The sequence below is a fragment of the Callionymus lyra genome, chromosome 17 (genome assembly GCF_982586985.1).
Source record: "Callionymus lyra chromosome 17, fCalLyr1.hap1.1, whole genome shotgun sequence".
NCBI classification, from domain to species: domain Eukaryota; kingdom Metazoa; phylum Chordata; class Actinopteri; order Syngnathiformes; family Callionymidae; genus Callionymus; species Callionymus lyra.
The window spans coordinates 22,887,474-22,913,158 of NC_141834.1; the positions used below are offsets into that span (position 1 = coordinate 22,887,474).

The following is a 25,685-nucleotide window of genomic DNA, read 5'->3' on the forward strand; positions in this document are numbered from 1 at the left end:
ACTTGACTCTGGTGTTGTGATAGTGTAGTAACAAGTGTATATGTGTAGTATTGTCCAGTACTTGACTCTGGTGTTGTGATAGTGTAGTAACAAGTATATATGTGTAGTATTGTCCAGTACTTGACTCTGGTGTTGTGATAGTGTAGTAACAAGTATATATGTGTAGTATTGTCCAGTACTTGACTCTGGTGTTGTGATAGTGTAGTAACAAGTATATATGTGTAGTATTGTCCAGTACTTGACTCTGGTGTTGTGATAGTGTAGTAACAAGTATATATGTGTAGTATTGTCCAGTACTTGACTCTGGTGTTGTGAAAGTGTAGTAACAAGTATATATGTGTAGTATTGTCCAGTACTTGACTCTGGTGTTGTGATAGTGTAGTAACAAGTATATATGTGTAGTATTGTCCAGTACTTGACTCTGGTGTTGTGATAGTGTAGTAACAAGTATATATGTGTAGTATTGTCCAGTACTTGACTCTGGTGTTGTGAAAGTGTAGTAACAAGTATATATGTGTAGTATTGTCCAGTACTTGACTCTGGTGTTGTGATAGTGTAGTAACAAGTATATATGTGTAGTACTGCTTTTATTTGTTTTCGAACCAAAATGTCCAAACATCAGCTGCTGGAGTCACTGTATCCTCTCGTCCTCAGTCATCGTCTATATGTCATAGAATATCTATATCAGTATTGTGGAAAAGAGTATCGAGTTTTGTCACCATATGGATATTTTCAAACAACCCTGATGGTGACGAGTGAAGGAAGAGGTTTTTAAGTTTGTGCTTCAAGAGCAACGTATTCTTCAAAAAGTGTTTATCATGTTCATATATATATATATATATATATATATATATATATATATATATATATATATATATATATATATATATATATATATATATATATATATATATATATACACACACACACAGTATATATAAAGTGGGTTCAACAAAGTGAGCGGATGTTCTTGAACTGCTGTAAGATCATGCCGTGATACAAACACAGCGTGACTCTGGTCTATTTTTACTGGCGGATCACCTTGTTGTACCTGCTCTTCCCACACTTTGACCAGCAACTGATCTCTGAGTTGCTTCCCACTCGTCGCTTCATCTCCTCGCTGCTCTCCTCCCGACTCGTTCGATGCTAAAGACTCCAGCAAACATCTTTGCTCTTACGATCACAGCAGAGACGAAGCAAATGAATCACGAAGGGCAGCAGGAAGTCATGTGACGCCGCATCGATCCAGAGAAGCGTGTTTTCATTGGTGAGCGAACAGAGGATGAAACAATGAGCTTTGTTTGGTTTCTTCTCTACTGATTCTGATCATTTCTACACCTGTATGTTCATCTTTACACCAGTTTCATTGTGTGTTTTATGTGTATTTATTAAACACTTATATCAATATATTATACATATTTGTATTGTTCACTTATAATCAAACAATTTTCAACTATAATCAAACAATTTTCAACTAAAATCAAACAACTTTTCCACTATAATCAAACAATTTTCAACTAGAATCAAACAATTTTCAACTAGAATCAAACAATTTTCAACTAGAATCACACAATTTTCCACTATAATCAAACAATTTTCAACTATAATCAAACAATTTCCAACTATAATCAAACAATTTCCAACTAGAATCAAACAATTTTCAACTATAATCAAACAATTTTCAACTAGAATCAAACAATTTTCAACTAGAATCACACAATTTTCCACTATAATCAAACAATTTTCAACTATAATCAAACAATTTCCAACTATAATCAAACAATTTCCAACTATAATCAAACAATTTCCAACTATAATCAAACAATTTTCAACTATAATCCAACAATTTTCAACTATAATCACACAATTTTCAACTATAGTCAAACAATTTTCAACTATAATCCAAAAATTTTCAACTATAATCCAACAATTTTCAACTATAATCCAACAATTTTCAACTATAATCCAACAATTTCCAACTAAAATCAAACAATTTTCAACTATAATCCAACAATTTTCAACTATAATCAAACAATTTTCAACTATAATCAAACAATTTTCAACTATAATCCAACAATTTTCAACTATAATCAAACAATTTTCAACTATAATCAAACAATTTTCAACTATAATCCAAACTATTTTCAACTATAATCAAACAATTTTCAACTGTAATCAAACAATTTTCAACTATAATCCAACAATTTTCAACTATAATCAAACAATTTTCAACTGTAATCAAACAATTTTCAACTATAATCCAACAATTTTCAACTATAATCCAACAATTTTCAACTATAATCAAACAATTTCCAACTAAAATCAAACAATTTTCAACTATAATCAAACAATTTTAAACAATAATCAAACAATTTTAAACAATAATCAAACAATTTTCAACTATAATCAAACAATTTTCAACTATAATCAATCAATTTTAAACAATAATCTAACAATAATCAAACAATTTTCAACAATTTTCAACAATTTTCAACATGAACGTGGATAAGTAGCAGCAGAAACATCTGAGTCAGTTTGGTCCTAATGAGACTCAAAAGAACGAGTAAGAAGAGCAACAATGCATCAGTCGTGTCTTCAAGTCTTCCTGGAGATGCTTCACCAGCTGCTCCTCAACACTTCCTCAGAAACCATCAAAGTTCCAGACACTTCCTGGTGTTAATTATTCCAGGTTAATTGGTGTTAAATCAGGTGCTATTTTAGCACTTTTCCTGCCGAGGTGTGTGTTCTTGAAGCGAGTGTGAACTGAAGAGTGAAAGAAAATGTTACATGTGAACCTGAACCGTTCGACTGTAACGAGGTTTTCAATCCTTTCATCAATTTTTATAGAAGTTTTTACACAACGACCAAAGTTTGCCTTGTTTTTTTGTGTCAATAACTCAAAAATCACTCAGATCTTCTAAAGTGAAACATTTATAAATACAATATTATAACTTTCATCGTGTCGCGTAGATCATACGAATGAAAACTATTTTCAACTAAAATCAAACAATTTTCAACTATAATCAAACAATTTTCAACTATAATCAAACAATTTTCAACTATAATCAAACAATTTTCAACTAAAATCAAACAATTTTCAACTATAATCCAACAATTTTCAACTATAATCAACAATTTTCAACTATAATCCAACAATTTTCAACTATAATCCAACAATTTTCAACTATAATCCAACAATTTTCAACTATAATCAACAATTTTCAACTATAATCAAACAATTTTCAACTATAATCCAACAATTTTCAACTATAATCAACAATTTTCAACTATAATCCAACAATTTTCAACTATAATCCAACAATTTTCAACTATAATCAACAATTTTCAACTATAATCCAAAAATTTTCAACTATAATCCAACAATTTTCAACTATAATCAAACAATTTTCAACTATAATCAAACAATTTTCAACTATAATCCAACAATTTTCAACTATAATCAAACAATTTTCAACTATAATCAACAATTTTCAACTATAATCGAACAATTTTCAACTATAATCAAACAATTTTCAACTATAATCTAGCAATTTTCAACTATAATTAAACAATTTTCAACTATAATCAACAATTTTCAACTATAATCAAACAATTTTCAACTATAATCAACAATTTTCAACTATAATCAAACAATTTTCAACTATAATCAAACAATTTTCAACTATAATCTAACAATTTTCAACTATAATCAAACAATTTTCAACTATAATCAAACAATTTTCAACTATAATCAAACAATTTTCAACTATAATCAAACAATTTTCAACTATAATCTAGCAATTTTCAACTATAATTAAACAATTTTCAACTATAATCAACAATTTTCAACTATAATCAAACAATTTTCAACTATAATCAACAATTTTCAACTATAATCAAACAATTTTCAACTATAATCAACAATTTTCAACTATAATCAAACAATTTTCAACTATAATCAAACAATTTTCAACTATAATCAAACAATTTTCAACTATAATCTAACAATTTTCAACTATAATCAAACAATTTTCAACTATAATCAAACAATTTTCAACTATAATCAAACAATTTTCAACTATAATCAAACAATTTTCAAGGTTTTCTATTCAAACATTAAAAACGCACAGAAAGGTTGTAAAATATTCTGTGTTAAAACAGATCAATCACTGATATGTGAGATATTTAAAGAAAACAAAACAAAACGAGTGAATGTTTGACTTGATGCCAGAGCAGATGTTTATTTCTAGTGTTTCAACTTCCTGTCAGTGCGTTTCAACTTCCTGTCAGTGCGTTTCAACTTCCTGTCAGTGCGTTTCAACTTCCTGTCAGTGCGTTTCAACTTCCTGTCAGTGCATTTTAACTTCCTGTCAGTGCGTTTCAACTTCCTGTCAGTGCGTTTCAACTTCCTGTCAGTGCGTTTCAACTTCCTGTCAGTGCGTTTCAACTTCCTGTCAGATGGTTTTGAAGCTGAACCGTTTGTTTTCAATTATTTACACATAAACTGAACTGAACTCGATCAACTTCTTATCTTGATGGATCTGGACGTGTCGGCGGAATCTCCACCGTCAACCACCGGTGCTATGGCTACACTCGCGACTCAACCCAGTGGCCAATCAATCAACGACACGTTAAAAAACCATGCGATGGATCGAAGTTCTTCTCAAACATCTCCACCAGCTCGAGTCCATCCTTCCTGGACCATCCAGCAGAACCTTCTCAACCATCAGACGCTGCAGCTTCGTAGCAGTCGCTGAAGATGAAACACGTTCAAAGGCTTCGTTAAGAAGCTCCATTAACGCAGAAGTTCAGCAGCAAATAAACAGCTTTGATGTCGTCGGCGCTGAACTAGGTCAACGACGCTGACCGTCCTACCTTGGTCTGGAGGTAGTGGGGGTAGTAGTAGGTGTAGTGGGGGTACATTTGCTGCTGCTCCAAACGTTTTCCCATGTAGCTGGAATCCCACTGAAGATCCTGGGGGCTGGAGAGAGGGTCTGTGGGGGGGGCAGGGGGGGCAGGGTCCGGTCCGGAGCCTTCTCACAGAGTCAAGGGAGCAGAACCGGCTCCCGGACGGCGGGTCACGGCACCACTTGAAAGTGACGCCCGGTTCTGACGGGGGAAGCTGCTGTGAGGGAGGATGGAGTGAGAGTTACAGGAGGAGAAAACAATAGGAGGGATAGAACAACACAAGTGGGTGAAGGAGGGGGGAGAAGAAGATGGTGAAGATGAGGAGGAGGGAGGAATGGATGGGATCCGGTTGCCGGTGCCTGGCGGTCTGCACTCTAAATCACTCTCGGCTCCTCTCGGCTGCCCTGAACATGCCCCTCAATTTGCTTTCCAGCGTCTCTCCCCCTCTCTCTCTCTCTCTCTCTCTCGCTCTCTCGCTCTCTCCCTCTCTCCGGTATCTTGGGGTGAATCCACTTGTTTGTTCCTCCTGAGACGAGATCCCACCAGGAGCTCGGCTGCTTCCCGGAGGACACACACCGTCCTAACCCTCGAAGATCCCGGCGATGAACTCACACATGGACGTGGAGGAGGAGGAGGGTGGTCTGGATCTCCAGCTTCTTCTCACTCTCTCTCTCTCTCACTCCCCTCTTCTTTTGTGGAGCTCCGGGGACGGGATGATGGGTCGATGGGTATCAGAGGAGGAGAGGCAGGAAGGAGCCTCGGTCAAAGTCCTCTTCTTCACACTCATCCAGACTCACGGCCGGGAAAATCCCTCCTGATCCATGAGGTTCCTCCTGCTAACGCTGGTCTCTCTTGCGTCTGGCAGTCGTCACCGTCTGCGAGTGTGTGCTTGTGAGTGTGTGCGACTGTGTGACTCGCAGCCGAGTGTGTTGCCGTCTGCTCGGTGTGTGGAGGCATCGAAGGGGCTCGGCTTCAGCTCCGGCTCCTCCTCCTCCTCCTTCTCTCGCTTCCTCTCCGTCGCTCCGAGGAGCCACAGGACGGTGGGAGTGGAGGGTCCGGCCCTCGTTCAAGTCCTGAGACGCCGGTGTCTGTGGGGGGGGCCAGGTGGGCGGAGCCGGGGAGGGTAAAGGGTGACGGGAGGACACGGGATTTGGGAATGGAGAGGACCCCCTGCTGGCACAGTGAAGGTGCAGCAGTGTGAAGACTTTCCTGTTTGAATTTAAGGAATTCATTTCTCAGAAAAAAACATGTGAGCTTGAACTTTTCCTCAAAATGTGCTGGTTTCATGGCGCGACACCGTGACCCACTGACACAGTGGCGCCCCGTCCGTGATGTAACCAGGGTTACGTAGTTCTGTTGCATAAGCAGAGCCAGTGGAGCGTGAAGTGGCTTCTGGGAGAGCAACAAACAAACGACGGCGTGAAGAAGAGCCTCTCGTGACGGCAGTCAAACCTGGTCGACCGTCAGAGAGACACGCACCCGGTCTGTGACGCGTGAAGATTCATTACGAAACCATTTTGATTACAATATTGTAGAATCACAGACGACAAAATGTCTGTATGAAACTGACTTTGGACAAAATTCAGAATAGTTTGAAAATGTACAAACATTTTTACTTGTACAAGGAGAAAAAAACAGAACGACTGATTTCACCCTGAAGCAAGTATTGCTTATCGCATCTTTGTACTCCATCGTAAGTTGGTTAAGATTAGTAACAAACATCGACGGCATGTGACCTGACCAGCGAAGAAGAGCCTCTCGGTGACTTCAGTCAAACCTGGTCAACTATCTGAGCGACACACACCCGGTTTGTGACGCCTGAAGATTCATTAACGAAACTCTCTCGCATTTGTAAGACGTACATGCGTACGACTTGTGTCGTCTTAAAGGAGGGATGGGTGAGCTTGACTCCACTTAACTAAATTAGTTAAGATTATCCAGAAACGGAGAAAAAAGGTAACAACAGGACTAACACAGACTGGAATAAAAGATGATCTTTAAAGAAGCAAAGAAAGTTAGTGTTCTTAGGGTTGAAGATTCCATAACGAAACTCTCTCGCGTTGGAAGACATACATACCGTCGACGATTTAGTGGGGCAAGAAAAACTACGATAGCTAGCATGCTAACGTAGCGTGACTTCATAAAAACACAATTTGAATTAAACAACTTCCAGGTTTTCAAGTGTTTCCTGAGTGAGTCAAATAGTGTTGACCCTGAGGTCGTTAACAACACGAGCTGGTGACCTCTATCGACCCTGAAACGACCCTGGATCAAAATGCATTCTGTGGCGTTTTATCGTGTTTATGACAGTACATTAATCCAAAATGTAAAGATGTTTATGTGACATTATGCCAGTTTTACGTGTCTTGACGAGTCTTTCACACTTCTTCCAATGTTTCTCTCAAGCTGTGTGTGATTGACAGGTGTGCGCCAAGATGCCGTTAGCTTTGCAGCATTTCTATCGCCTGCTGCTTCTAAATCTGCCGCCGAGATAATCCTGCTCGTCCTGGTTCGTTTGTAAACACACTGTCGCGTGTCGTTCAAATCATGTTGTTTTTGTGAAGCGAAGTTTTCACGTGCAGATCCGAGCGACCGTGACAAAATAAACGAAGAAACCTCTTCAATAATTCAAGAGGATTCAAATACCGCACGAGAATATGAATGGTGTTGGTGTGTTTGTTTGTTTGTGATGCAGCACCGAAAAGGATGAGTTCAATATCCAGCCGGCCGAATCCACAGGCCAAAATCAATGGTCGAATAAATCCATCGCACACCAGCCGGAGAGTCGACAATCCGGAGCAACACAACAGTCGTGGCCGCAGAGGACAAACACTGTGGTGGTCGAAGAATTGTTGTACATTCTTCCCTCATTTATCTTCATATTGTTGCTGTGATAGTGTTGCTGTGATAGTGTTGCTGTGATAGTGTTGCTGTGATAGTGTTGCCGTGATAGTGTTGCTGTGATAGTGTTGCTGTGATAGTGTTGCTGTGATAGTGTTGCTGTGATAGTGTTGCTGTGATAGTGTTGCTGTGATAGTGTTGCTGTGATAGTGTTGCTGTGATAGTGTTGCTGTGATAGTGTTGCTGTGATAGTGTTGCTGTGATAGTGTTGCTGTGATAGTGTTGCCGTGATAGTGTTGCTGTGATAGTGTTGCTGTGATAGTGTTGCTGTGATAGTGTTGCTGTGATAGTGTTGCTGTGATAGTGTTGCTGTGATAGTGTTGCTGTGATAGTGTTGCTGTGATAGTGTTGCTGTGATAGTGTTGCCGTGATAGTGTTGCTGTGATAGTGTTGCTGTGATAGTGTTGCTGTGATAGTGTTGCTGTGATAGTGTTGCTGTGATAGTGTTGCTGTGATAGTGTTGCTGTGATAGTGTTGCTGTGATAGTGTTGCTGTGATAGTGTTGCTGTGATAGTGTTGCTGTGATAGTGTTGCTGTGATAGTGTTGCTGTGATAGTGTTGCTGTGATAGTGTTGCTGTGATAGTGTTGCTGTGATAGTGTTGCTGTGATAGTGTTGCTGTGATAGTGTTGCTGTGATAGTGTTGCTGTGATAGTGTTGCTGTGATAGTGTTGCTGTGATAGTGTTGCTGTGATAGTGTTGCTTTGATAGTGTTGCTGTGATAGTGTTGCTGTGATAGTGTTGCTGTGATAGTGTTGCTGTGATAGTGTTGCTGTGATAGTGTTGCTGTGATAGTGTTGCCGTGATAGTGTTGCTGTGATAGTGTTGCCGTGATAGTGTTGCTGTGATAGTGTTGCTGTGATAGTGTTGCTGTGATAGTGTTGCTGTGATAGTGTTGCTGTGATAGTGTTGCTGTGATAGTGTTGCTGTGATAGTGTTGCTGTGATAGTGTTGCCGTGATAGTGTTGCTGTGATAGTGTTGCTGTGATAGTGTTGCTGTGATAGTGTTGCTGTGATAGTGTTGCTGTGATAGTGTTGCTGTGATAGTGTTGCTGTGATAGTGTTGCTGTGATAGTGTTGCTGTGATAGTGTTGCCGTGATAGTGTTGCTGTGATAGTGTTGCTGTGATAGTGTTGCTGTGATAGTGTTGCTGTGATAGTGTTGCTGTGATAGTGTTGCTGTGATAGTGTTGCTGTGATAGTGTTGCTGTGATAGTGTTGCTGTGATAGTGTTGCTGTGATAGTGTTGCCGTGATAGTGTTGCTGTGATAGTGTTGCTGTGATAGTGTTGCTGTGATAGTGTTGCTGTGATAGTGTTGCTGTGATAGTGTTGCTGTGATAGTGTTGCTGTGATAGTGTTGCTGTGATAGTGTTGCTGTGATAGTGTTGCCGTGATAGTGTTGCTGTGATAGTGTTGCTGTGATAGTGTTGCTGTGATAGTGTTGCACGAGCGACAGCGAAGATGAAGACGAGGCAAACAAGAAGTGGATTTTTAACTGTACATCACAGTAATAACACGATAATATAATTCAACCACTTTACATGTGTTTTTTTCCAGGTGTTTTTGGCTTGTGTAGTAGTATTGAATCATCCCTGAACTCAAAGTAAACTAGTATTTCTTCATGATAGTTTTTACGAGACTTTTGCTCAAATGTATGAAACAACACAAGCCTTTTATTTGAAACAAAAATCAATCAAACCAATTTCTAAGGAAAAAACAAACAAAAAATGCCATTTTCTCACTCCCTCTCATTGAACTCATCATTATTTTCGAGAACCTCGAGTGCTATAGTACATGTGTGTCGTCTTAAAGGAGGGATGGGTGAGCTTCAAAGCTTTGTGAGCCATGTTTGGAGGTCTGGTAGGAGATCGCGGGACAAATGGTAGTTTGATTGACAGGTTGCCGTCCAGTGGTACTGATTTTTAAAAGTCTGATTTATTTTCATCCCAACAATCGTTAAGTTTCTCTCTCTCCCTTTGTTTGGGTGCAGCAGTGCATGAGAGGATACCATGATGAGTTCAATGATGGTAGAACTCTGCTTTTAAAAGTTAGTTTTAAGATTTTAGATGGAAGGCGTTACAGACGCGTGAAAGACGTTTTTCACAACTGACTTCATTCCAAGACATTTATTTAGTTGTGGTGAGACTTCAAGGTCAAAGTCTCGGAGCTGGAATTGTTCCCATTAGTGGAGTTCAGCTTCAGAGTCGGCAGGTTTGTTTGTTTGCTCTGAAGTCTGAGCAGAAACCAAGAGTTCACTTCACCTCCCGAGTCTTCTGGCTCTGAGAAGGTTCTTGTGCGGCGGCCGGAGGGAATACCGGCGGAAACAATACGTTCTAGTTCACGACGAGCTAATGCGCGGCGCGAGCTAATGCGCGGCGCGAGCTAATGCGCGGCGCGAGCTAATGCGCGGCGCGAGCTCGCGGACATGTCGACTTCTAGGATTCATGATGGAACACGAGCGACTCGAGCCTCGTCGTCCGACGACACGCCAGGTGAAGCCGGAGCGTCGCTGGTGTTCTGCTGCTCAAACACTCATGAAACATTCTCAACTACAGCGTTACATTAGTGTGTGAGTCACAGCCTCGCTCGCCTGAAGGCAACAGCCCAGAATCAAAGACATCATGTGCCTTCGTTTATATCTAAAGTGCATCTTTAATCACGATACAAATGATACGTATGCATCTGTGGGACTGGAATGAAAGAGCATGTATTACCAGACATTACCGTTAACAGAACGATCAGCAGTGAAATGAGGTTTAACATTTAAAGCTCTTCGAGTTAAACTGAATTAAATATTAAAGAAAAGATTCATGGGAAATAAAAAGGAGTCGGAGTGAAAGCAACAAACAACTGTTTATACTTTGAAGAACTATATGTTGTTAAGTAAAAAAAAAAAGAACACGTTGTTTTTTGTTCTTGTTGTTCATTGTCTCATGACTCTCTTGAAGTGTCGCCTTCAAACGGTGTGTTGCTGTTTTAAATAAAGGTTTTGAACAAAACAAGACGACGACAGTTCAACGGTAACAGTTACCAAAGTAGAAGGAAATCATTATGTTATGTTAGGTTGAACTTTATTAGCAACATTTAGCAGCTGAACACGGCTCAACAATTAGTTTTTTAAGCGACTTGTTTCTGTTAACGTTTCGAGAACCTCGAGTGCTATAGTACTTGTGTCGTCTTAAAGGAGGGATGGGTGAGCTTCAAAGCTTTGTGAGCCATGTTTGGAGGTCTGGTAGGAGATCGCGGGACAAATGGTAGTTTGATTGACAGGTTGCCCTCCAGTGGTAAGATTGGAGTCATATGACCATTTGATTCTAATATTGTAGAATTCACAGAAGACAAAATGTTTGTACTGTAATTCACAACATTTTTACTTGTACAAGGAGAAAAATACAGCACGTCTGAAGCAAGTATTGCTTATCGCATCTTTATACTCACGCAAGTCATTGATTATCCAGAAACCGAGAAAAAAGGAAACAACTGGACCAACACGGACTGGAATCATAGATGATCTTAATAGAAACATAGAAAGTGTTTTTCCTGAAGGATCATCGAAGTAAACCTATGAGACATTTCCACACAAGCAAAGAATAACATGTTTATATGTTCGGTTGTTCCTCACTCAACACTCTATAGCTCAGTAATATATAATATATTTTGTTAATTATGAGCTACATCAACGTGTGAAGGAGATTTTAAGCAATACAGTGGTTCTAGGAAAGAACACCTACCCTACCTTTAAGCTCATCAAACTACAGTAACAAGCTCTTTTGTCGACAGCAGCAATAAACACGTTGCTGTACTTCAAACCTCACTCACAAGTGAACATCGTTAACCTCCAGATGACCTTGGGTTTACAGCCACGGTGCTCACATCAGACCTGGCCCACCTTGACCTTCCTATTGAAATGGCCACTTCAAACAGCACTTCACACGTAAAGAACGTAAAGGACGTCACATGTGCATTTTTGCAGCCGCAGACGTTTTTGAAAAGGCAAACTAAAGACGGCTAATGAGGGAAGCGTGGTACATTAGCAGGCGGCGGAGGATCTGGAGGAGGAACAGGAACAGGTGCATTGTGTGTGCGAGGACTTGGCAAGAAAGCCATCAGTCAGTTATCACCAGACATTTGCATAACGCTGACACGGCAGCCTGGAAGACAAAGCGAGGGGATGAATCTCCAAACTAAACAGCACACTTCTTTTATGATAGGAACACTCTTTACGGGGCTCCTTTTATACTCTTTGGCCGTAATAAAGCTTTCTAATTACATTTTGTGGTGACGGGCCTGACAATAGAGGCGATAAACACGGCTCGTCTTCACTATGTGCCTCCATTACGCCTCGAACCAACCCCTCTGAGGACCGACGCCGGGGAATAGAAGGACTTTTCTCATCCGAAGACAAACGCTTGTTTCCCTTGTTCGTCGGTAAATACCCGAGCGCAGAAGCCGTGTTTTCATTGAAACTGTGAGTCTGTGGTCATCAAAACCATCTTTAAAGGCGGCAGGAAAGGCCACGCTGGGACCAGGGGAATGTATTCCTCTCATCCCCGAACACACAACAAACACAGCAGAAGAAAGAGGACGAACACGTCTAGGACGAGATGCAGCTGAGAAAACACCAGAGGTCACGGCTGGTGTAGGAGGACGAAGAATCCACATTTGGACGAAAGAAAATGTGTTGAAATTGGTGTTTGATGTCATTAGGGAATGAAATGGATTGAATTCAAAGTAGGTGGTAGTGTAGCCATTAGCTCAGTGATACTCAACTCTGGAGGTACAACTTAATCATTTTCGTGTCTTCTCATCTGGACTATTGCAACAGTCTGTTTTTTTATGTCTATACCAGAAGGATGTGTCTCGCCTGCAGTTCATACTAAACTCTGCAGCCAGAATTCTGAGCCGCTCTAGTAGAAGAACTCACATTTCTCCTTCAAACTCTTCACTGGCTGCTCTAGTAGAAGAACTCACATTTCTCCTTCAAACTCTTCACTGGCTGCTCTAGTAGAAGAACTCACATTTCTCCTTCAAACTCTTCACTGGCAGCTCTAGTAGAAGAACTCACATTTCTCCTTCAAACTCTTCACTGGCTGCTCTAGTAGAAGAACTCACATTTCTCCTTCAAACTCTTCACTTGCTGCTCTAGTAGAAGAACTCACATTTCTCCTTCAAACTCTTCACTGGCTGCTCTAGTAGAAGAACTCACATTTCTCCTTCAAACTCTTCACTGGCCGCTCTAGTAGAAGAACTCACATTTCTCCTTCAAACTCTTCACTTGCTGCTCTAGTAGAAGAACTCACATTTCTCCTTCAAACTCTTCACTGGCTGCTCTAGTAGAAGAACTCACATTTCTCCTTCAAACTCTTCACTGGCTGCTCTAGTAGAAGAACTCACATTTCTCCTTCAAACTCTTCACTGGCTGCTCTAGTAGAAGAACTCACATTTCTCCTTCAAACTCTTCAGTAGCTGCCAGTTTCTTTCAGGATCATTTTAAAATTCTGGTTCTTACTTTCAGATCTATTCATGGTCAGACCTTCCATCAGTGATCTGATCCAGACTTACACCCCAGCTCGGGCTCTGAGGTCCAAAAAACGAACTCCAAGTCGTATACTGATTCCCTCAGAGGGGCTATCCCAGCTACCTGGGGTGAAAGGGAAAGGACACTGTACAGGTTGCCAGTGTTTCGCGCACAGAGACACACAAATATTCAATCACACACCTATAGACGAGTCTCGAACAACCTCTGGATGTTTTGAGATTGTGGGAGGAAATCAGAGTACCCAGAGTAAACCAAGGCAAACACACAACCTTCAGCCTTCTTGCTGTAGGGAAGTCAGTCTCACCGTTATTCCATCCTGCACTTCTTACAGTCAAAGTCACGAGAGAAGAAACACTTCAATAATAACAACATTATTATTGTTTGTTACGCATCAATGTCTCAACAAACCTGCTCAGGTTCTGGTTCTGTTGATCCAGTTGTTCGTGCAGCGAAGGCTCGTGCTGGTTAACATCGATAGAGTTTGTAAAAACCTGAAGGAAGTTGGCAAAAGTTTTAATTAAATTCCTTGGAGAACCGGCGGATAATTTTGGGCTGAACTTAAGGTGCAGTGATACTGGGTAATTGGGAAGCTCGCCCAGAATATGAAGCAATTAACACGGACTCTTTGTTTATTCTGGGACTCTGTTGTCTCCCATTATTATCATATTTACCGAGTTCTAGCGGGAAAAACAATGGCTGAAGGCGTTCGCTAACAAGTTTGGACAAGAGAGTGTTTGTGTAAGCAGATTAGCTCTTCGTTTGTCGGACCTTCCAGGGTCTCATTAACGCACGTGGAACTGAATGAAAAGAGGTTCAATAAACAATTGCTGGAAGATTTTTAGTCTTCATAGATATTTCGCTTTTTTACTTTGAGTTTTATCAGGAAACTGTTGTTTTAATGGTTGTTGTTGTTCTGTGACCGGAGAGGAAATAATAGTTTATACTCAAAGTGGTCGCAGATTTTTATTTGTCTCCTGGTAAATAAAACTAATAAATATAACAAACTTGCATGAGAGGCAGGTTTGACCTGAAGCTGTGAGTTTATGGAAAAGTCGTCGCAAATCAGCCTTGGTTTGAAGTCACAGCAAGTTTACCTGCAGCAAGGAGAGCAATACAGAACCTTCTCATGAAAAGTTGCATCTTTATACTCCATCGTAAGTTATTGATTATCCGTGAAGAAAAAAGTTCACAAAAAATAAATTACAGCTAGTCTTGAATAAAGGATACAAAGGTTAGTGTTCTTTTAGTGGCTTATCCGAGTAACACATTACTGCTCTAAACACAAGCTATGATTGACGTTAACTCAATTTGACAAAACTCAACACACTCTAGCTAAGTAATGAGTTGAGGGATACAGTGAAAGTGAGTAAGTGAGTTTACAGAATAACTTGAATGCGTTTGCAGCTGGACGGCTCACCATCATGGTTTTCCGTGTACACATATATACTTGTTACTACACTATCACAACACCAGAGTCAAGTACTGGACAATACTACACATATATACTTGTTACTACACTATCACAACACCAGAGTCAAGTACTGGACAATACTACACATATATACTTGTTACTACACTATCACAACACCAGAGTCAAGTACTGGACAATACTACACATATATACTTGTTACTACACTATCACAACACCAGAGTCAAGTACTCCACAATACTACACATACATACTTGTTACTCCACTATCACAACACCAGAGTCAAGTACTCCACAATACTACACATATATACTTGTTACTACACTATCACAACACCAGAGTGAAGTACTGGACAATACTACACATATATACTTGTTACTATACTATCACAACACCAGAGTCAAGTACTGGACAATACTACACATATTCTTGTTACTGCACTATCACAACACCAGAGTCAAGTACTGGACAATACTACACATATATACTTGTTACTACACTATCACAACACCAGAGTCAAGTACTGGACAATACTACACATATATTCTTGTTACTACACTATCACAACACCAGAATCAAGTACTGGACAATACTACACAAATGTACTTGTTACTACACTAGCACAACACCAGAGTCAAGTACTGGACAATAATACACAAATGTACTTGTTACTACACTATTACAACACCAGAGTCAAGTACTGGACAATACTACACAAATATACTTGTTACTACACTATCACAAGACCAGAGTCAAGTACTGGACAATACTACACATATATACTTGTGACTACACTATCACAACACCAGAGTCAAGTACTGGACAATACTACACATATATGCTTGTTACTACACTATCACAACACCAGAGTCAAGTACTGGACAATACTACACATATATACTTGTGACTACACTATCACAACACCAGAGTCAAGTACTGGACAATACTACACATATATACTTGTTACTACACTATCACAACACCAGAGTCAAGTACTGGACAATAATACACATATATACTTGTTACTACACTATCACAACACCAGAGTCAAGTACTGGACAATAATACACATATATACTTGTTACTACACTATCACAACACCAGAGTCAAGTACTGGACAATAATACACATATATACTTGTTACTACACTATCACAACACCAGAGTCAAGTACTGGACAATAATACACATATATACTTGTTACTACACTATCACAACACCAGAGTCAAGTACTGGACAATACTACACATATATACTTGTTACTACACTATCACAACACCAGAGTCAAGTACTGGACAATACTACACATATATACTTGTTACTACACTATCACAACACCAGAGTCAAGTACTGGACAATACTACACATACAGTGAACATGTTCACAAGTTTCATTTTTGTCTCCTCGACACGAGACATCTGTCCTCATAACGCCGTATGAAGAATCAAACCAATAACCTCCTCGTACGACACGACGCGCTTCATTACGTGCCTGAATCAACATGGTGAGAAATTACCTTTGGCCTCCACAGATCTTTTCATCGCCGCTTTCATTCGTCGCCTCCCCTTCCTCGCCGTCCTGCTCCATCCACGCTCACTTTTAAACCAATCATCACTTTATTAAAAAGAGGAAGAGGACGGAGCCTCCATGTATTCATTTGACCAATTATGCAGATGCGAGTGGAGATGAAGCTTTTATTAATATTCAAGACGAGTTGCATCAGACGGCGCCGCGGATCATTAGGTTAGTCTCCCCGAGAATCAACTCTTTCTGATTAGTCGGATGTTTGTGGTCGAGGTGTCGACGAGAGAAACTCTCCGCGGAGATTTTTCAATCACGAAATGGAAAAGAGTCGCAACGGATCACGTTTCACACACAAAACTGAGCTGATTGTCGTAATAAGTGTGTGTTGTTGTGTCACTCGGATCGTTGACTGACAGTTGAACTACAGTCACAACATTAAGATGATGATGTCATCAGGTCACTCAGTCACATGACTCCTGTCTTACATATATGATTGTGTTAATATAACAACAACTCTATCGACTCTACACTCTCACACAAACATGTTAGTGAAGCTCCAGCTGATTGGACCACAAATTAAAACATCAACCAATGGGACGCTTTCTTTGTCATAAGCTCCGCCCACTCAGTGGATGACTCAGAGATTTGATTGGATCAGATGTGTGTCAATCAAAACAGCTGATTTGGAAGATTAACGTCATGAAATGTTGTAAAGAGAGAGATTCATCACAGATGTTTGTTATCAACTCAAGTTAGGAATTAAAATATTTCATTTGACAGAATATTAACATATTTAATTCAAATGTTCTTCTATGAAGAGATTCCAACTTTATAAAACTCTTTAATACTAAATTACTTAATACTTGAATATCTAGTTTTTAGTCAGAAAAACTATAACTTTTGTGAAAATGGGAGAACAGTTCATGAATAATAATTATATTGTATATAATGACATACTATATAAGTATAACTACCTGACTACTTGCTTGTCTCTGCTACATAAACATCCAGTACACAACTTTAGTGACGCTTGCACAACATTGTGTGCTTCAAAATGTGTAAAATTTAATGTTTGGTAAAATTAGCACTATTTTGGATAAAGAACATTTTCACAGTTTTGCAACTTGCCTTATTGAAAACCTCATACTTGTATGTATTTTGTACTTTTAGAGGTGAGTATTGTTGTGTACAATATCCACTTTCTTTTCACTCATTGATCAGTTACAGCGAAGTCTTCAGATCGACTACTACTGCCTTGATGAGCTTCATACGTTCGTCACTCACTGCTTCAGACTGACGTTAAAAACTATCACGTAAACATAAATAAATAAATATATCAATGTTGAAAAAATAAGATACATAATTGAAGTCATTTATTAATTTTTGACATTTTGATATTTATTAACAAATGTATCTATTTATCTAATTATACATTTAGTTAAGATTAATATATGTTTATCAATAATTCTGTTATTGATCGTCCTTCATACGTGTTCAGATCAGTTTTAACGATTAAAAACCTTCACCTAAAGCTCTATTAACTTTATCTTTCTTCTTATCATTGTCGTCTCTCATGGAGAGCGTCTCACTTGTGTTGTTTCTAAATGAAAGTGTGTTTGTGTTCGTGTTCACAACAGTGATGGGTCACGAGGACACGACTCACACAAAGGTCCCGCGGAGGAAGAGAACGACGAGCATCAACTGAAAAGGTGTCTCTGGCTCTTCCTCGCTATTGAATCAAATCCATCCAAGCAAAACCTGTCATTTCCCCCCCGACTGTACCTGGCTCTCCGTGAAGCCTCGGGACCCGGAGGTGGCGGACTGTGACTGACTGACTCGGGCCTGTGGTTCTAAGGGGTAATTAATTTCAGCAAACGACTGCCACGTCTGTCGACTTTTATAAACGAGCGTTTACGCACAACGGACGATTTAACCAGTCCGCCGGGTCGGGCCCGGTGACTGATGGGAGATTTAATCAATAGAGTAAGCACATCTACTCTCATGATGCGCTGCACATCCATATTCATATCTGTTCGCTCGCTCTCCGCCCACGCTGTTGCTCGCCGGGAAATCAAATGACACTGAAGGATTTCCTCGACATCTCATCAGCTTCATCGTGGACCAGCGGCGTCACGAGGCTCCACTTTCAGGACCTGATCTCATCTCAGGAACAACGGCTCTCCATCAGGAACATCTGCCCGACCATCATCGCCCGGAGGTTCATCCATCCTCACCCTCATGACTCGACCAACGTTAGCTTTAAACGAACATTTTTACGTGATCGTTTTTAACGTCAGTCTGAAGCAGTGAGTGACGAACGTATGAAGCTCATCAAGGCAGTAGTAGTCGATCTGAAGACTTCGCTGTAACTGATCAATGAGTGAAAATAAAGTGGATATTGTACACAACAATACTTACAAGTACAAAATACATACAAGTATGAGGTTTTCAATAAAGGCAAGTTGCAAAAGTTTGTTTGATCCAGTTTTATAAAGTGTGAATTTCTTCATAGAAGAACATTTGAATGAAATGTGTTAAAATTCTGTCAAATTAAATCTTTAAATTCCTAACTTGAGCTGATAACATCGGAGGTTACGACTGACCATGTTATACGTTCGCCTGAAAAGAGAAAGGACAAAAATTCACTCAACAAAATTTGAGTCATCGGCTGACACTTGTATCCCAAGCTACTACATTGAAGAAGAAAGGAGCGCCTATATGCTGCAAGGGTCAAAGGTCATAGGGCAGCAGCAACAGCAGTCCTGACGAGGGACCGCCAGTGTACAAAGTGTGGACGTCAGTGGGCCCGAAGGTTTGGACTTCGAAGCCACATGATCATCATCATCATCTTCGACCCCGAAGGACGACCACGAAACTTTTTACTCGTACAAGGAGAGATTAATACAGAACCTTCTTTCTAGTTCGTCCCATTTCTCTCTAAAGAAGCCAAAGGTTTTCAGTTTGTCGCTATTATATGCCTCATCAGAGGAAAGTAAGTGGGTAAGTTTGGTAGATTCTCACTGGTGGACGTCACTCTGGTGGACTAAATGTTGCGAGAACTGATAGCGACTTGAAAACGACTCCGACTAGTCTCCGAAAAAACATCGAGAATGTTTGAATTCTCTTCAGCTTCAAAGGAGACGTCACTGCGACCAGAGACTCAAGTCTCCAGAAGGACTTGGTCTCCAGGCTGGTGAGATAGACCTTAATGACTAGTATCATGAACACCTTTGAAAAGGTTATTATCGCTCAAGGTCGGGGTCATGGTTCACTTCTTCAGTTCAAACCTGGCACGAAGTTATCCCTCGTTTCTTTCCGACGCAGTAGTGATAAAAAAAGTACAATTATCATAATTTAGGTGGTTAGAAAATATGATAAACACAAACATAAAGTCAGCGTTTTCACATCAATCACAGTATTTCATAAACAATAACATGGCATGCTATTGGCCAACTGACGTCAACCAATCAGAGCAGAGTTTTGTATCCCAGGTGCTGATTGGCTCTTGGATCGTTGCTTATCACTGACGACTTCACTTGGGAAAGTTTGAGGAACGTTTAGTTGAACCCTGAAGATCTAGAACCTGATGCAGTTACAAGAGTGTGAAGCTTTCATTTGCTAAGCAGTAAAAGTTGAATATCATCTTCGTCGCCATGGTTACGGCCCAAAAAAGACATCATCATTGAAGTTTCCGCGCAGTATTCAACGGTAAGTACAATCATTTAAATCATTTCGAGGGTTTATTAAACTTTTTCAGGGTTTAAAATGTCAGAAAAATACCAAATAAATATAGCGCCGTTACTTGATTCCATTTATTGAACATTCACAATAAAAAACAACACAAAACACAGTTTATGCATTTGTTGGTTTCAAGTTACATGATTCAATTCAATTAAATAAGTGTTTTTTTTTAAGATTATTTAACTGTTATGTAGTGTGATATTTGCAACAGCTCTCAGGGATTCATGCGCCTGATGACGTTCCAAAGTTTTAGCATCAAATGCTACATTAGCTGTGAGCGTCACCTTCACTGCCAGGACGAGTGTTTTCTGGGCCAGATCTACGTTTGTCTTGGAGCTCCTGGTTTATAGATCAGATCACATGACAGCAGCCATTATGGCGGCGGCGAGGATATACGACGGTCGACCACAGAGCAGGAAGAAGTGCGACCATATGTAGGGCTCACAGGGTTTCCATGGCTACCGCGGGTCAGGTGGACTTTACAGGGAAGAAGAATGTTTTGACCGATGAGTCTCACATGTTCTGTCGTTTCCACCATCAGAGAGTATTTGATTCATCGTAGGGTTTTCAACAGATTTGTTTCCAGAATGTTTTTGCACAGAATCACACGACAACACAGATGCTAATAGTAGGAGTTGAACTCTGACCCTTTAGTGGCGCCAAAGTTCTTCGGCAGTGACACGATACGTGTCACGATACCTGTGTGACGATACGATATATTGTGATAAAAAGTAAGTAAGTAAGTAATTTATATTTATAGAGCGCTTTTCTAGACCAGGGTCACGAAGCGCTTAAACAATCAGTAACAACAATATATTGTTTAAAATTTCTCTGGCTTTTAAAGCAAATAAATGATCAAATACTTTCTCAGATGTGAAAGAGTTTTTAGGAAATTGATTCTCAAAATATTGACAAGAAACATCTCAAGACATTTCTGTTCTGTTGTTAGCTCTGTTGTTAGCTCTGTTGTTAGCTCTATTGTTAGCTCTGTTGTTAGCTCTGCTGTTAGCTCTGTTGTTAGCTCTGCTGTTAGTTCTGTTGTTAGCTCTGTAGTTAGCTCTGTTGTTAGCTCTGTAGTTAGCTCTGTTGTTAGCTCTGTTGTTAGCTCTGGCGTTAGCTTTGTTGTTAGCTCTGTTGTAAGCTCTGTTGTTAGCTCTGTTGTTAGCTCTGTTGTAAGCTCTGTAGTTAGCTCTGCTGTTAGCTCTGTTGTTAGCTCTGTTGTTAGCGCTGCTGTTAACTCTGTTGTAAGCTCTGTAGTTAGCTCTGCTGTTATCTCTGTTGTTAGCTCTGTTGTTAGCTCTGTTGTTAGCTCTGTTGTTAGCTCTGTTGTTAGCTCTGTTGTTAGCTATGCTGTTAGCTCTGCTGTCAGCTCTGTTGTTAGCTCTGCTGTTAGCTCTGTTGTTAGCTATGATGTTAGCTCTGCTGTCAGCTATGTTGTTAGCTCTGCTGTTAGCTCTTTTGTTAGCTGTTTGTTAGCTATGCTGTTAGCTCTTTTGTTAACTCTGTCGTTAGCTCTGTTGTTAGCTCTGTCGTTAGCTCTGTTGTTAGCTCTGTTGTTAGCTCTGTTGTCAGCAGCAGCTGCTTCACTGGCTTTGATGCAAATATAGTTGTTTTTTTTTCATATCAATACAGTATCGTGAATAAAAATATAGCGAATTATCGTATATCGATATTTTCTTACACCCCTAATTGAAAGTCACACTCGTGCACACACTCGTGCACACGCACGTGCGCACACACGATGACTTATGATCTCCTTCCTCCTGACAGGCCGGAGCTCAGACCAGACCATCACTCGTGCTCCAGCCTTCCTGCTCCATTAAACTCTACAAGCTTAACTCAATGGCCTTCATTCCTCACGGCGACGGCTGCTGCTTCATACACTGGTGGCTCGTAACGAGAAAAGGGCCGAAGCGAGCGCAGGACGGCGTCTCCTTGTTAACACGGAATATGTCGCGCGTCGTCCTTGTTAACTTCAGAGGAAGAATCTGAGAAAACAACATTTTTCAACACCTTCTTCTGCGCCGCCAGAGAGATAATGCTGGAGGACGGAGGGCTTTAAACGCCGGCCCATCAAGTTATACCGTCCTTATCGTGCTCTGGCATTTAATCGCAGGTTTAATATGCACAGAGAAAATTACATTTCGCTCATTCCAATATTATTCAAGCCTGAGTGCTGAGTCAGCCATTACTTATTACAGCTAAATAATCTTTTACGACACTTACCCCAAGACTTATTTCCCAAACACTGCACAAACAAAATGAACTTTTCATCCACTAATAGGAGATTGAAGTGAAACGCTCGAGTTTAAACGAGGAAGGCATTATTAAAGCGAGGGAGTCTCGGCCCGGACTCGCACCAGCAACCCGGGGCGAGGCGCCGATGGACCGAGCTGGTATTTTTAGATCTTAATGATGAGAACCCGGGACATTGAAAAGATCTTTTATTATGTTTCGGGAAAAGGTTATTTTCTTGATAAGTTGTCCGTCGCCTCGAGCCAACGTCGCCCTTTGATGCTGGTTTAATCATCAAAGCTCTTTAGTTACTTGAGATCATCTTCTGAACTGGTGTGAAGAACATCAACACCTCATCAAAGAACTCAAGTATAAAAATGTCAATAATTGTAATGATAATGGGACAAGAAAGCAGTAAGTAAGTAAGTAAGTAATATTTATTTATACAGCGCTTTTCTAGACCAGGGTCACAAAGCGCTTAAACAATCAAAACAATATTCAAAAAAAGTATACACTCCAAAGACCAAGACACATTCCTGGGGTCGGCTCTTTCCATCTGGACCCAGGAAGGTTTTGAAGGTTTGGTTAGTTCCATAATCGCATCAGTTAATGACATAACTAAACTAACCTGGTCGTTCACAGTGACTCTTGTTCCTGATCAGCCCACGAAGTGTGTGTTTGCGGTGAAACCACACTGGTCTCCTGTCAGACCATCGTGTAAAAACACACAAAACAAACACAAAAAAGAACAATTTTGTTTTCCTCACTCGTCCAGTGGACGAAGGCTCAACCACATCTTTTCTTTTCTTTGAAGTGTAGCAGCTGAATTAGTTTTCAAATCCCTGTGGGTTGAAATTCCAGAGAGAAATACAAGCAAACTTGACAGGCAGCACTTACATTCAATTATCTCTGCCGCACACACACACACACACACACACACACACACACACACACCCCCACACACACACACACACACACACACACGTGCATTAACTTAAACTCACACACATATCAGCTACTTCAGAGTCGCAGTATTAACAGATATTTGGGAAATTCAGGTTAATTTAAGTTTTTCTGTAAATTTACTGAACACAGTAACACAAGTAAATAATCAATTATATTGTAGTATCGTAGTATATCAGTGGAATATTAAATGGTTCGATTTAACATTTAAATTTAGTGTACAATTTAGTGGGAAGTTTTTGCTTTGTTATAATTTAATTCAATAATTTGTATTTCAACATGATTTTTTTTTCTTACACATAGAGTTTGATCATTAAATTCCAATAATTTAAAAAATACATTTTCTAAATTGAATTTTTTTTAACTCGTAGTCTTTTAAATTCAATATAAAATGTAAAAAACTGTGCTTCTACGTCGTCACATGATCGTCTCCTGTTCGCATGATTGGCTGAAAGTTGGATCAGTAGCTCTGAGCTCTGTTGGTTTTGTCTGGAGACTCTATTACACCAACATTTATATGAAGTACTAGTTGATGTACACTGTGTTGCCAGAGATACTGAGAAGATACAAAACCTCCAAAAAAATATGTTTAAATAATTGGAATTAAAAAATCAGACTATGTACAAAAATATATAAATATAAATATTTTATAAATTTATAAATAAATAAAATATATTAATTATTAAATAAAATGATTCAATAATTAAAAAAAAAACAACCTTTTTAATTGAGAAATAACTTTTATTGCAATTAAATGATTAAAAACCTTTAAAAATCAAACTGAAACTCAGAGTTTCAACATTTAAAATGTTTAATTAATTCAATATTCTGACGACACAGACTCACTTCCATAAGGTATGATTAATTCTCTTCATTCCCGCGACACACTTTACTTTTATCCCTCATTTCCTGCGTGAACGATCCCGTCAACAACAGCAGCTTCTGCTGCGAGTCCGTGATGGATCTGCATTAGTTGTGTTTCCAGGTGCAGAATAACGGAGTAAGAAGGAGGTCCTGTGGGGGCGACGCGTGATGGAAGAACTGCTTCATTAAACCTCTGGAAGTGCTTATTGTGCTGCCAGCAGACCTCAGTGAATCATTCCTCTGCATTATTCTCATGTAAACACACAAATCAAGGATGATGGATGGAGCTGGAGCTGGAGAATAAAACCTAAGTGGCGCGATGGAGCTTTGAAAAAAAAGCTCAATGTTCACAGCCTGGAATGAAGGATGTTCCTGATGTTCACATGTGAAGCTCAAGCGTGACACATGTTTATCAACGTTGATGTTACGACGCGTCCTGAGGTCACTGACCTCTCGGGGGTCGCGGCGGCGCCATCGCTTCACAAATCTAAAGACAAAGAAACAAAACTTTAACCAAAAAACATGTCAAGTTCACGTGGCCATGAGTTCAAAGATCATTTTCCTCCAAAACTATAGAAAAAACTCTGAAAACCACGATGACACATCATAGAGCGTCAGGTATCGATCGCACCACAAAACAGGCTTGATACGTGGAGACAACATTTTATTTAAATCTATGGTGAGTCGCAAATCACGCACTTCTGCACTTACACTTCTTTTGAGTACACAAGTGCATTTACACTGAGCAGTGTGTAAACATGTAGTGCACTATACACACTCAAACCTCCAGAAACTTGGGTCTGTATCGTTGGACACTTTCCACCCTCAACGTCTTAGTGACGTAGATGAAGCTAAACTGAAGCTAAACTGAAGCTAAACTGAAGCTAAACTGAAGCTAAACTGAAGCTTAACTGATGCTAAACTGAAGCTAAACTGAAGCTAAACTAAAGCTAAACTGAAGCTAAACTGATGCTAAACTGAAGCTAAAATGAAGCTTAACTGAAGCTAAACTGACACTAAACTGAAGCTAAACTGAAGCTAAACTGAAGCTAGACTGACACTGAACTGAAGCTAAACTGAAGCTAAACTGAAGCTAAACTAAAGCTAAATTAAAGTGAAAACTTTCTCGAGAAAACACTAACTTTAACACAATCAACAATAATTACACAACAAAACACAACTTAATAACTATTAGAGAAAAGTATCAGTGATAGTGTATCAACGACTGGTTACAATCAGTGTTAAAAAGAAGTAGAAGAAGAAACTGTCAAGTCATTTCCTGTTTGATTTGAGACAGAACTACACTGTCGAAAGTAAGTGCACTGTCGTACAGTGTACTGTAAATCAGTGCATAGAGAAGTGCACCAGAGACACAGCACTAGTTCAAAAGAGTAAACTAGATTTTGAGCATGTTATCTCTCAAAACTCTTCATAGAGACTATGAAGAGTTTTGAGAGATAACATTTTTTACAAGAGTAGTTTTAATCCAACGTTACTGAAATCTCGGTGAACAAAATGAAACCTAACCTCCAGTGATGTTCCTGGTCATGTGACACGAGGAAGTGAGTCGGATTTAAAAGTCA

At 39.7% G+C, this 25,685-nt stretch overlaps 2 protein-coding genes across 3 annotated transcripts in view; one reads left to right on the forward strand and one right to left on the reverse strand.

Annotated features, from left to right (window-relative positions):
• LOC148063041 (RNA-binding motif, single-stranded-interacting protein 3-like) overlaps window positions 1–5,802 on the reverse strand; it is a 193,078-nt gene extending 187,276 nt beyond the window's left edge. For both annotated transcript variants that reach the window (XM_087812117.1, XM_087812118.1), the window contains exon 1: window positions 4,876–5,802. In XM_087812117.1, the coding sequence (XP_087668243.1) occupies window positions 4,876–4,950 (75 nt within the window). In that variant the 5' untranslated portion in view covers window positions 4,951–5,802. The remainder of the gene's footprint in view (window positions 1–4,875) is intronic.
• The window catches only part of entpd3 (ectonucleoside triphosphate diphosphohydrolase 3), a 257,655-nt gene that overhangs the window by 207,683 nt on the left and 24,287 nt on the right, over window positions 1–25,685 (forward strand). The gene's annotated exons all lie outside the window — the stretch shown is intronic.